The sequence below is a fragment of the Equus asinus genome, chromosome 20 (genome assembly GCF_041296235.1).
Source record: "Equus asinus isolate D_3611 breed Donkey chromosome 20, EquAss-T2T_v2, whole genome shotgun sequence".
Classification (NCBI taxonomy): domain Eukaryota; kingdom Metazoa; phylum Chordata; class Mammalia; order Perissodactyla; family Equidae; genus Equus; species Equus asinus.
Genome location: NC_091809.1, coordinates 101,826,932 through 101,838,615, shown reverse-complemented (window position 1 = coordinate 101,838,615; position 11,684 = coordinate 101,826,932). Strand labels below are relative to the sequence as shown.

At 45.6% G+C, this 11,684-nt stretch overlaps 1 protein-coding gene across 3 annotated transcripts in view; it reads right to left on the bottom strand.

The window, feature by feature from the left end:
* Positions 1-2,637: 2,637 nt before the first annotated feature.
* Positions 2,638-11,684, bottom strand: part of ZDHHC13 (zinc finger DHHC-type palmitoyltransferase 13) — a 46,800-nt gene continuing 37,753 nt past the window's right edge. For all 3 annotated transcript variants that reach the window (XM_014863255.3, XM_014863256.3, XM_044752310.2), the window contains 3 exons: positions 7,840-7,997; positions 5,489-5,586; positions 2,638-3,232 (listed from right to left, as the gene is read on the bottom strand). In XM_014863255.3, coding sequence (XP_014718741.2) covers positions 3,094-3,232; positions 5,489-5,586; positions 7,840-7,997 — 395 coding nt within the window. In that variant the 3' untranslated portion in view covers positions 2,638-3,093. The remainder of the gene's footprint in view (positions 3,233-5,488; positions 5,587-7,839; positions 7,998-11,684) is intronic.

Sequence of the window (11,684 nt, the reverse complement as noted above, 5' to 3'; positions counted from 1 at the left end):
TGATCCTCAACCCTCCGATGGCTCCTCCTGTCACCAGGGGCAGGGCCAAAGGCCTGATAGCAGCCTGCAGGGCCCTACAGGATCTGCCGCTCCTGCCTCCCCGTGCAATCCCACACGCCTGCCTGGCGTGCTTCTGCCTCAGGCCTTGCCCTGCCTGTTTTCTGCCAGTGCACTCTAACCCCAGAAACACACAGGGTCAAGTGCCTCTCTTCCAAGCCTGCTTTCCCGTGTCAGCTCCTCCATGAGGCCAACCCTCAGCGACGTTGTGAAGGTTGTAACATCCTACTCTTGCACAAGACTTTTTTTTTGAGGAAGATTAGCCCTGAGCTAACATTTCTACCAATCCTCCTGTTTTCACTGAGGGAGACTGGCCCTGAGCTAACATCCATGCCCATCTTCCTCTACTTTATATGTGGGATGCCTGCCACAGCATGGCTTGACAAGCAGTGCCACGTCCATACCTGGGATCCGAACAGGTGAACACTGGGCTGCCGAAGCGGAACATACGCACTTAACCACTGTGCCACTGGGCCAGCCCTACGTGCCTCCTCTTTACCCTACTCTACATTTTTTCCCGTGGCCTTACCACCTTCTGATGTGCTATATAACTTATTTATCTGTGTGAGTGGGGTAGGGTGGAAATCAGAAGTTCAGTTTCAATTTTGGACGCGGTAAGTTTAAGATTCCATTAGATGTTTGAGTGGGTGTCAAGTACCCTGTCTGGAGTTTGAGGAAGAAGTCTGAGCTGGGGTTAAAATCTGGGGCGTTCGGTGAATGATGGTCTAAGCCACCGTGGGACTGGATGCGATTACCAAGGCAGAGGAAGTGAGTTTAGATAAACAGCAAGGAGACCCAAGGACTAGCGGCATCCTGACATTAAATGACAGGGGAGGAAAAGCAGCAAGGAGACTGGAGGTGACCAGGAGCGACCAGGGAGACGAGGAGGGAGCTCTGGAGTGCTGCCCCCTGGAGGCCACGGGAGGAAGGCGTCCTGAGGAGGAGCGAGTGACCAATTCCCCATGCTGCTGGCCTGGTGGGTTCTGCAAGAGAGGCTAGGAGCCGACCCCTGAACTCAGCAACAAGGACAATGGTGCGCTCACCAAGAGCAGGGTCAGGGAGCATGGGGTGAGCGCTGACACAGTGGGTGAACGGGGGAGGGGAGCGGGCTTGGAAGTACTGACCGCACCCACCTTTGCCAGGACTTCTCCTGACAGGAGAGCACGGAAGGAGCTCCTGAGCTGACTAGGGCGCCTGGTGAGCCTGCCCTGATCCACCTCTCCAACTTACTGACCAAGCTCCCCACTTCGAACATCCCAGACACCCAGGTGGTCACCCTTCTGACCATACTTTACTGTCCCACTGTCTTTTCTTGCAAAGTTCTCTCCCGGAGAATGCCTTGCACTTCCAACTCCGTATTTCCAAGCTGAGCACCCCTGAAGGACCCTTTCTAAAGCCCTATCGTCCACAGACACCTGCCTAATCACATTCACTGAGGCTCTCCCCACCCTCCAAACTCTAACAGTATTTTATTTGTATCCTCTTATGGCTTTTAATATTTTGCACATTACACTGTACTTTCTTTTATCTTAGCTTTCCCTCTAGATTACAAGCTCCATGATCAATATGCCCAATTAAATGTTTTATGACCTGCAAGACCTAGCATGGTGCTCGATAACCATTTGTGGAATAATTTAAAAACAAGGGAAACATGCTTTCCATGGTACATATTAACCAGAAGTGCTGGAATACCGTGGTTCTGAGGGTACGGGGGGGGGGAGTTGAATTTTAAACAAGTGAGCCCCCCTCCCTGCCCCCTCGTGGTTCTCATGTAAATGGTCTATGATCACAATTTGAGGATATTTACTTGGTTGGTGAGAAAGGAAAGGAGAGAGGATACAGCTTGAAAAAGTCCTTCTGTCCCCAAATGAGAATCAGTCTTCAACCACAATTCTGATCACATCATGTCCTGCTTAAAAACCCATCACTCAATTCAAATATTTATTGACTCCGTGTCAGGCAGTATTCTAGGAGCCTGGGACTCTAGGGTGGCTCCCACTTAGTATCTACGTGACCTTGGAGAAGATACAACCTTCTTTAGGCTTTAGTTTCCTAACGCGCAAAGGTTCTGCGGAAGAAGGGAGCAGGGATCCTCGAGGAACCGAAAGGTCCTTGTGGGCAGAGTACAAAGTGTGGTTCATGGTAAGAATGGTAAAGACAGCAAGTTTATAGCATTCAGCACCTTGCAGGTCCTGACGAGAATTTCAGCTTTTACCCCAAGAGCAGTGGAAGCGAAGGAAGGGTTTACCAGCAGGAAGGAGCCAAGCCCAAGAGCAGATATACACGATACCAAGAGTTCAAGTTGACTCAGCACTTCCCTCAGAACAAGGGAAATTAGCAATTACAATCACAGCAGTCTAGTATTGTGAAGGTACTGAGTAAAAACAGTAATGCATCTTTTACATCTTCCCATGTTCCATTTTCTAAGTAAGATGGAAAACTAAATTAAATCTTGCTTATTGGTGTCAACAGTGATCTCAACTCATTCCTGGAGTTGTGTATCAGTTTCTTTATGTCCTATACATACCTTTTCTCAATTTAAGATTCTAGAAGCGTTAAGTGTCAGAAATTAAGCCTCAACTACAAAAAACAAAAAAAAAATTTATTAAGTGTGAAAGCAAAACAGGTACATCTATTTAAATATTTTTTTTACATATTTATAGATAAAACAAAGACAAATAATTTATCAAAAATTACAAGTTTAAAGAATAGCACTCTTGAAACAGCCAATAAAATATCTGAAAATACCACATTTTACCCATAATTGGTGAATATTATCTGCAAAAAAAGTAACTTGCATTTTCTTGTGAAAAATATAAAAGCTGTTTCAGATGTCTGGAGATTGTTCAGGAACGGTCCGTCTTGCTAAACCTAAACAAGAGTAATGCCCTTACTGAGAACTGCTCTCACCAACGGCTTACAGAGCACCGTCCCCCCGTGGGCTCCAGGGAACTCTCCATCTTCATCTCGCCTGCAGACTTCAGGGCAGCAACAGAAACAGAAACAAATCCCAGTGAGACCTTGGGCTTCTTTTCTTCACACTGAGCGAAGAACCTTCTCCTTCGCTGGGTGCAAGACCATGGTGTACTGAGACGTCCAATCTACCGCGCAGGGCTTGACCAGGCCGAAGCAGCCACACTGGAAGAAATCTGCGAGGTTCTGTGTGAACCCAAGGCTGCCAAGAAGGGAAGAGGACACGTCTTACAACACTTCCTGTGGGCTCTCGACAGTCACTCACCCAACCACATTCACTGAGAACTTACAATGCACAGCTTCATTCGGAGATCCCGCAGGAATGCAGAGGTGAATCAGACAGTTCCTTGGGTTTATGGGACCTTAAAACTGAAGCCAAGTCCCATTTCTGGACCTGAATCCCTATTTAGAGATTCCCTGGCTTCCACCCAGCAACTTACTAAGCTCATTCTGGGTCACTCGCTCACTGCAGTGGTCACTGCCACCACTAAGTTTCTTTCCTTCCGTTCCCACTGCTCTAATTCTGACTTTGATTCTCTCAAAGGCCAGACAAGCCAGAAAAACTACAATCAACAAGACGGGGTTTTTCTAAACCTGCTAAGGAGCTCTCCAGAGGATGTCCCCGTCTCAATTCCTTCTACTTCATCTTACATTTTGGAGACTATCTGGTCCTCCAAAAGCCCTGATACGTTCAGAGCCCCTCACCTCCCAAGCGAAACCCTTTACAGACACTTCTCCACCCAGAGGCTCAAATCCAAACTCCTCATCTTTGTATTAAAGGCCCTACACTCTCCAGGTGCTGGCTCCCCAAACTCTTCTTTACAAACTTCCTGCTACAGCTACTCTGGCTTTTCTTTTCCCAGGGTCACAACTGCACAGGCCGTTCCTCCACCCTGGAACCTACACTAACCTCAGCTAGCCCCCTTATCCTTTTAAGTCCTAGCAGTTCTAAGCCCAGGTCAACATCTACTTCCTCTTGGAGAATTCTGCCTACAATAGTCATCAGCATTATTTCTTCTCCATTAAATGCCCAAATACTAGAATCAAGTCCAGTTACGAGGAAGGTTTATTTTTACGCATATGCACTGTCTTTCCAGCACCTAACCCAACCCCCCACATAAACATGTCTGTGGGTGAGGATGCTCGTGCGCTGCTGCTGTTTAGTGAGAGTGGTCAGGAGAGGACCTGGCTACTCAGAAGGCAGCCCCCAGGACGCGGGCTGACCACACGGGATGGATGGGTGGAAGTGCAGAGACGTGCTGGGGTTCAGGGGGCCCAGCTCCCGCACTAGCGAGTGAGTACAAGGTACTGAGGGGAGGACAAACAAGCCAAATCTTTGGTTTGGGCAGGACTTTGGATTTTTAGATTCAAAGTGGCTCTCAGGCTTTCCCAGTAGTTCCTCCAGACTCTTCTCCAGGGCCTGGAGTGCCCTTCCTTCCATCTCCATCATGCCCCACCACGACTTTCAAGGCTCAGCTTAAAATTCCACCTCTATCACAAAAGCTCCCAGACTTCAGTGGAGGAGATATTATTCCTCTGCTTAAACCACTGAGAAAGGGACTTTATTATCACTGCCTGTCTGAAACGATCATCACAAGCTTAACACGACTCCACTCTCCAGCACTTTAGCCATCTCTTCCCAATTAAGCCAGTTTCTCTCCTCTCTAAACACACACAGTAGTCACATCCCAGGCTCTGATTTCCTTGTCTAACAGCCTAACAGTTTCATCTTGTACCATGAGTGTGCTCTAAAATAGACTGCTCACGAGATACGCGGCGAGCATTCCAGTCCCCGGCGGGCTCCGGGTCACCTCTGCAGCACTGCCGGCCTCCAAGACCCCGATGCAGGTGACAGGGAGACAGGCTTCAAAGCCTGATCATTCACATCCCAAGATGAAGGCCTTCCTATAAACACTCTCTTCTTCAACTGGGGACAGGTTTTATATAACCAATGCTCTGGGGAGAACATACCCCAAACCTGAAAAACCAGCTTCTCCCTGACACAGGTGGCAAATTAAACCCAAAGAATTCTGATAATAGAAAGCCAGGTTGAAAATCTTGGCAAAGCTCACAATCTAACGCTTTCTACAGAGAGCCCTGTGGCTGGCTTTCTCAGCCACATGCTTAATTATCTCTCAGTGGCTTCCTGCCAGCAACATGCAATCTTGTGACCATGTGGCTTGAGTGGAGAGATTCCCCATCTTGGCAAAACTTCAAAGTCACTTAATTTTTGTGCTGAGTCCAGGAGACTAAATCCCAAATTCTCACTAGCTTGGGGCTCATGACCTCACCACTTACCTCCTGTCACTGAGGCTTCCAAGAAAGAAGAGACTCAACTCCAGCAGATAACAAGTGAGAGGACAAAAGAAGGGCTGTGGGCAGTGGCACTAGGTAGGGAAACCAATGGCCAGGCTAGCACCTTCCACAGGACTCAGCGGCCAGGATGGATCTCACTCACTTGTATGGGGTCCTCCTGAGCGACAACGTCTGCTTCATATGCCTGCTCTGCTTCAGCAGGCTGGTTCTCTCATGCGAGGTCAGGCCCAGAAAAGCAATCTGGAAAAGGTTGGAAGGTATGTGAAAACTACCACTACACGGAGGCTCCACCACTCTTAGCAGTGCATCTCAGGACGTGGGCAAACACTCGATCCTCCCCCCAAAGACAGTCCACCGCGCCTTCCAGCCACGGATCGCCAGTGAGCGCAAAGACTCAGCAGCGATGAACCAGACTCTCCTATGTAAATCTGGTAGCTAGGCTATTTTATTTTTTTTTTGATTGTCTGATTTTTATATTAACCTTCAAGAAAACACCGTGCACTGACAGAGTCGTGAAATAATTGCTTTAGTAATTCAAGCCACGGCTTACAGCCATATTTAGGCTCCCAACACATTCAGCATGCAATTTTTAGATAAATAAAACAATGTAAGGTCAGTATTAGTGCAATTATCTCAACTCGTGTATGCTTCTTAGTATCTCTGACAAAAAAGTTACTCTAAAGTGAAAAACATTTAAATTCATAAATTTTGGGAAGGTTACTTAAAAACTCCCAAATTATTGAAACCACTACTATTCGCTGAGTTATCTCATTTAATCCTCAAAACAACTCAAACCTCAAGTTCCTTATCTGCAAACAGAGACGACCACATCTTCATCAGATCGTTTGAGGATCCGAGAATACATCTAAAGTACCCAGCGCAGAGGCTCACAGAGGGGAACTAACTGTCCAAGGCCACACGGCTCAGAAAACGGCAGAACAGGGCCTGACAGCTCGCTCAGCATGACCATGGAGCCCAGGGTCCCAACCAGCAGTCACCCGCTCAGGCTGGCACGCTGCAGTCAAACCATGACTCGCCACAGCCCTCAGGAAATGAAGGGCTTCAAGTAACTGGGTTGTTCTGTTTATTAAGAAAACAACTTTGCTCTGAATTCTTGAATTGAACACTATCCAAAACTTTGAGTCCACTTTCCTGCCTTAGAAAGTATAGACACACATATTAACCCTTCTTTTAAAAATTAAGGCTATTATAGTCTCATATACTTGTATTTGTTCTAAGAGTCCAGAAAACAAGAAAGAGCGTTAGCACTGATGTCTCGAACCTTAGGTTCTACCCCTGACTGCCCCTCTTACCAGCCCCATGGCCATAAGCAAGGCACTCACAGCTCTTAGGCTTAGCTTTCTCACCCATAAAATGGAGACACCACTTTAGCACTGTCTACACCTCAAATGTTTGTGAGGAAATAGATGGGAAAGTGCTCTGGAATACATAAAGCATATATAAATGTTAAGTATTACACATGATGGTAATTAACATCAATAATGACCGATGCTAATATCCACTCTTACTGCCTGAGTCTGTAGATACCAGAGGGAAGGGAATTAGGATAAATGTTCAGAAACCTCAGTTCAGTCAGTACTATTAGCTTACTTCCCTTCCTTAGTATTTTGTTCTCTTTATTATTATCATTGTAGAATTGGTTACTTCTCCATAAAAGGGGACTACATCTTGCTTTTGTTCAGTAATGCTCTAATTATCTGAGGTCTTGCAGTAAGTGGCTCAGACTGCTCATGGCTGTGTCCACTCCATGAGGGCAGGCCATGGCCACAGTGAGAATCAGGTTCCACTCACAGGGGAAGGCAGGCAGGCATGAAGGGACTGGAGCTTCACAGAAAGCTGAAGGTGACTACTACCCTGGAGCTTCAACTTTCTAATGGCCATGACCTTCTCTGGAAGTGAAATTACCATGTCCATTCATTAGCGATGTGTCTTTCATTTTTCCTCACTTCCATCTACTTAAGAACTGCATAATAATAAGGATAACAAACACGGCTGGAAAAAGTGAGGGAAAACCATCACTTCACATTTGCACAAAGCTTTACAGTTCATACCACATGTTCACACACCATATAATTTAACTGTATGATGGAAAAAGCTCTTGAATGGGACTATCAGAAGATCTAAGTTTCCAGTCCTGACTTTGCCACTCAGTGGGTGACCTTGAGCAATTCCAATTCACCTCTCTGTACCTCTGTAAAAGAAAGAGGCCAGATTGTGTAACTCCTAGGGCCAACACTAACAATTTATTATTCTAACCTTTAAGCCACCCTGTGAGAGTACACAGGCATTATTATCCCCACTTTACAGACAAGGAAACTGAAATTCAAGAGTCAAATGACATGCCTGGACCCGAAGAGTAAGTGACAGAGGCAGAACTAGAATCTAAGTCTTCTGAATTGAAATTCAAGCCTTTCTATCTCACTACAGGTTATTGGAAATTTTATTCAAAGGCACTATAAGAGAAATAAATACCTGAAAGAGTTGATTTAATAATAAAAATGTTGACCATGAGAAATGGAAAGTCGCTAGCATGAAGACAGATAAAACCCAAGGGGAACAGGCCACAATCTGATTGAGGTAGGTCCACAGTCCATCTTCTCTGAAGGTCGTGGCACAATGATCTGACCAATCTGTGAATTCACAAAAAAGGAACCCATTATTTGAAAAGGCAACAAGCTAGTGATCACTCTTCAAGAAGATAAAATCAAGGCAGTTCTATTTAGGGAAAAGAGGAAGCAAGACCTGATGGCACAGATCAGAACTCAACTTTAAGATTTTATCTTCCAAATGCCAGCTCAACTAACAAAGATGAAAAACGGCACCTCACTGTTAGTTAAGACTAGGATAACACTGCATCTGCAGTCAGCAGTGAAGGAATAAAAGCAAAAAAGGTCCATAAAACCATCACTAAAATTAGCATTTTCAGCATAAAATGCACTGGCCAGAACTGTTCAAAGACTCGACAACTGAGAATGATTATATTCAATACATATTTGTCCTAGAAAATTCTCTATATTGTCCACGTTATAGCAAGATATAGGTCTATTATTACAGAACTGAATATAAACTCTTATTAAAGGTTCAGATCAACAGGCCATCGCTGTGGGCACAGGAAATCCTACACACACCCAGATACCAATGGAACCTCACAGCATGCAGTTACTGGGGGTGCTTCTGCACTGGCACCATACTCTACCCGCGGAGGGAGAAAGGCCAGGTGAGAGAACATGAGATGGACACCTCCAAGAAAAGGAGAGCAAGATCCATATAGTCACAGCTCAGTTTCTCCCCAGGAGCCTCTATTTATATGCCAATTAAAAGAGAGAACTTCACTATGGCCTTCACGATACTGACCCCTACCCCAGCAGCTGAGAGCAGCAGCAAGGAGAATACAGGCAGGAAGCAGCCAAAACAGGGAAGAGATCTTCAAGGCTGTGTAAAGCCAATGACTTCTATAGGAATCCTGACGGTTCGCAAAGGGCAAATTATTTTTGAAATGAGAACTCTGTAGATTTGCACCTTGAGGTTTCATAAATGCCTCTGACAACTTGACGAGTAGTTTTAGACATTTTCCCAAAGCAGCACTTCAGAGTTCCTGAGACAGGAAATGAGTCCATGACTTTACTATCAACCGTCTGTCCATTTCAGTGCTGAAATCTATTCTTTTCTTCCCTCTTTGAGTCTCATTTGATCCCCAACCAACTTTCATGAATATATGCCAGAAGCATTCTAAGAGCAATCATCACAGAGTAACAATCAAGGTAACAAGCTAAGGCGAATTACTCTCTCTTTAGAGCTCCTCATTAGGACAGCAAAGAAAGATGCATCCCATGTACCTGACACAACAAAAAAAAACATAATTTCCAGCAGCAGGCAGAGAAGACAGCGCTGAGAGGGAAAGGATGGCTCCTTCGTCTCAGCTTACGGATTTCTACTGCTCTCTTCTGGTCAGGTTCCTAATAACACAGCAGGACCTCAAACTGAAGTTTTCATAGGACTGATTTCAGATTTAATATCCAAATATGGCTGCAAATGGCCATGTACATTATCTTATGCAATATAACACTTTAATATGTACTAATATTACGTTCTTATCAAGTGGTCATTGGCTAACGGCCGGGAACTTGTATGGCTCCAAGTCAATAATTTTCATCTTTAGAGAGCTCTGACAGTTACAAAGTTCTTCCTCAGTGATCCAAAATCTTTCTCCTGGTGATCTGTAGGATGCTGACACTTTCTTAGTTACCTACTGACCACTCTGCAAAGAGACCCCCAAAAGAGGAAACGCATGGAGGCCGCGCAGAGCCAGAAGCAGCTGCCACTGGATCACACACAGGAGAGGGCAGAGAGCAGGGCTCTAGTAATGGCAGCGTCAATGGTAAACAAAGAAGCGGGATGACAGCGAGGTCTCATTAGAAAAATGGAGCACAAGTTCATTTGTTCTGTGAAATGATAAATGACAAGATGTCTTCATTCAGTGCAGAGAAATGCTGTCAGAATATAAACAGGATAAAAGTAACAAAATATGTTCAGCTAGCCTACAGAGTTGTAAGTGAATGTAAGGTGGGACTGCTCCTAAGAAACAAAACATAACATGAAAATTGGATCAGAGCCGGAGAATAAAGACAGAGAGGAGGGAAGAACCAAAGCCTGCACTAAGACAGCAACCTGGAAAGACGGAACGTGACGGAAAATTCCTTCTGTCCTTATCAGTACAGTCTTATGCTGGACATACACACCAAACAAAGGGGACTATTTTTAGTGGAGGGAGAGACAAGAGTGGTGTAGAATCTGGCTCTTTTCCCTTAGGATCCAGTCCAAGGGACAAGATGGACCATGAGCCAGCTTAAAGAGGTTTTCCAGGAATATACTTTACTGTCAGACCTTAAAAGGGCAGCTCTTTCAACAGAAAGAAGCACTGTCAAAAATCTTTTATTTCTTACACCACAGGACATAATCTAAGAGGTTTTAAAGTCCCAGTGCTCAGGATTACTGATGACCTTTGACAAGAACTGGGATCAGGCATCACAACGTTCTGACTATGAGATCCATTTGAGATGGTGACCGTCACGTGGAGCTACAAAAGCATTCCCTAGTGACCCGACGACCAAGGCGTCAAGTGGGAAAGGCCTGACAAGGTAACCAGGCCCTCTCCACACCTACGGCAGGGCAAAAACAGACCATCTCACACAGAGATTAACTGACAATCTCTAAAAATGAAACCCCAAACAAAAAAAACTTAGAATACTGGATTTTAGGGAGGGGGACTGAGAGGCTGGGGAACAGTGCAGGAGGAATTATCTTTCTTTTTTTATTTTTTGAGGAAGATTAGCCCTGAGTTAACATCTGCTGCCAATCCTCCTCTTTTTGGTGAGCAAGACTGGCCCTGAGCTAACATCCATGCCCATCTTCCTCCACTTTATACGTGGGATGCCTACCACAGCATGGCTTGTCAAGCAGTGCCATGTCCACACCTGGGATCTGAACCGGCGAACCCCAGGCCGCTGAAGTGGAACATGTGCACCTAACCACTGCACCACCGGGCCAGCCCAGGAATTATCTTTCAAAAACTAAAAATTTAAACTAAAGAAAGCCAGAGAGAGGGCGGTGGGAAGGAGTGGGGATGGGGGGGGGGTGCAGAGGTGGCTTGGGACGCTAAGGGAAAAAGAAAGAAACGTAGGAAAACAACTTTCCAACATCTTCCTGAACCATTCCAGATTTTAGCTCAAGAACAAACTAATATTTAGTACTCTACTGGCAAAATCCAAGACTTGAGCACCAACATAACAGGAGGGTGGATGGAAACAGATCAGCAGTGAAGCCTCCGCCTCCGGAGCCAAATTCTCCTAAAGCCTTCACATAAGTAAGTAACAAACAGAAACAATTAAAGTCAAAATAAACAAACTACAAGCACTCTAAGTTTTTCCAATTAGGTAACCTATTCCAAGGTTTGAAAAGCAAAGTCATGCAATTCCTAAGCACTAACCAACGGGTGGGCCGGTGGCGCAGCGGTTAAGTGCGCACGTTCTGCTCCGGCGGCCTGCGGTTTGCTAGTTCAGATCCTGGGTGCGGAGCTTCGAACCACTTGGCAAGCCATGCTGTGGCAGGCGTCCCATGTAGAAAGTAGAGGAAGATGGGCACGGATGTTAGCTCAGGGCCAGTCTTGCCCAGCAAAAAGAGGAGGGTTGGTGGCAGGTGTTAGCTTCCTCAAAAAAAAAAAAGAGCTAACCAAAATCCTTCTTTTCTTTTTTTTTGAGGAAGATTGGCCCTGAGCTAACATCTGTGCCCATCTTCCTCTATTTTGTATGTGGCATGCC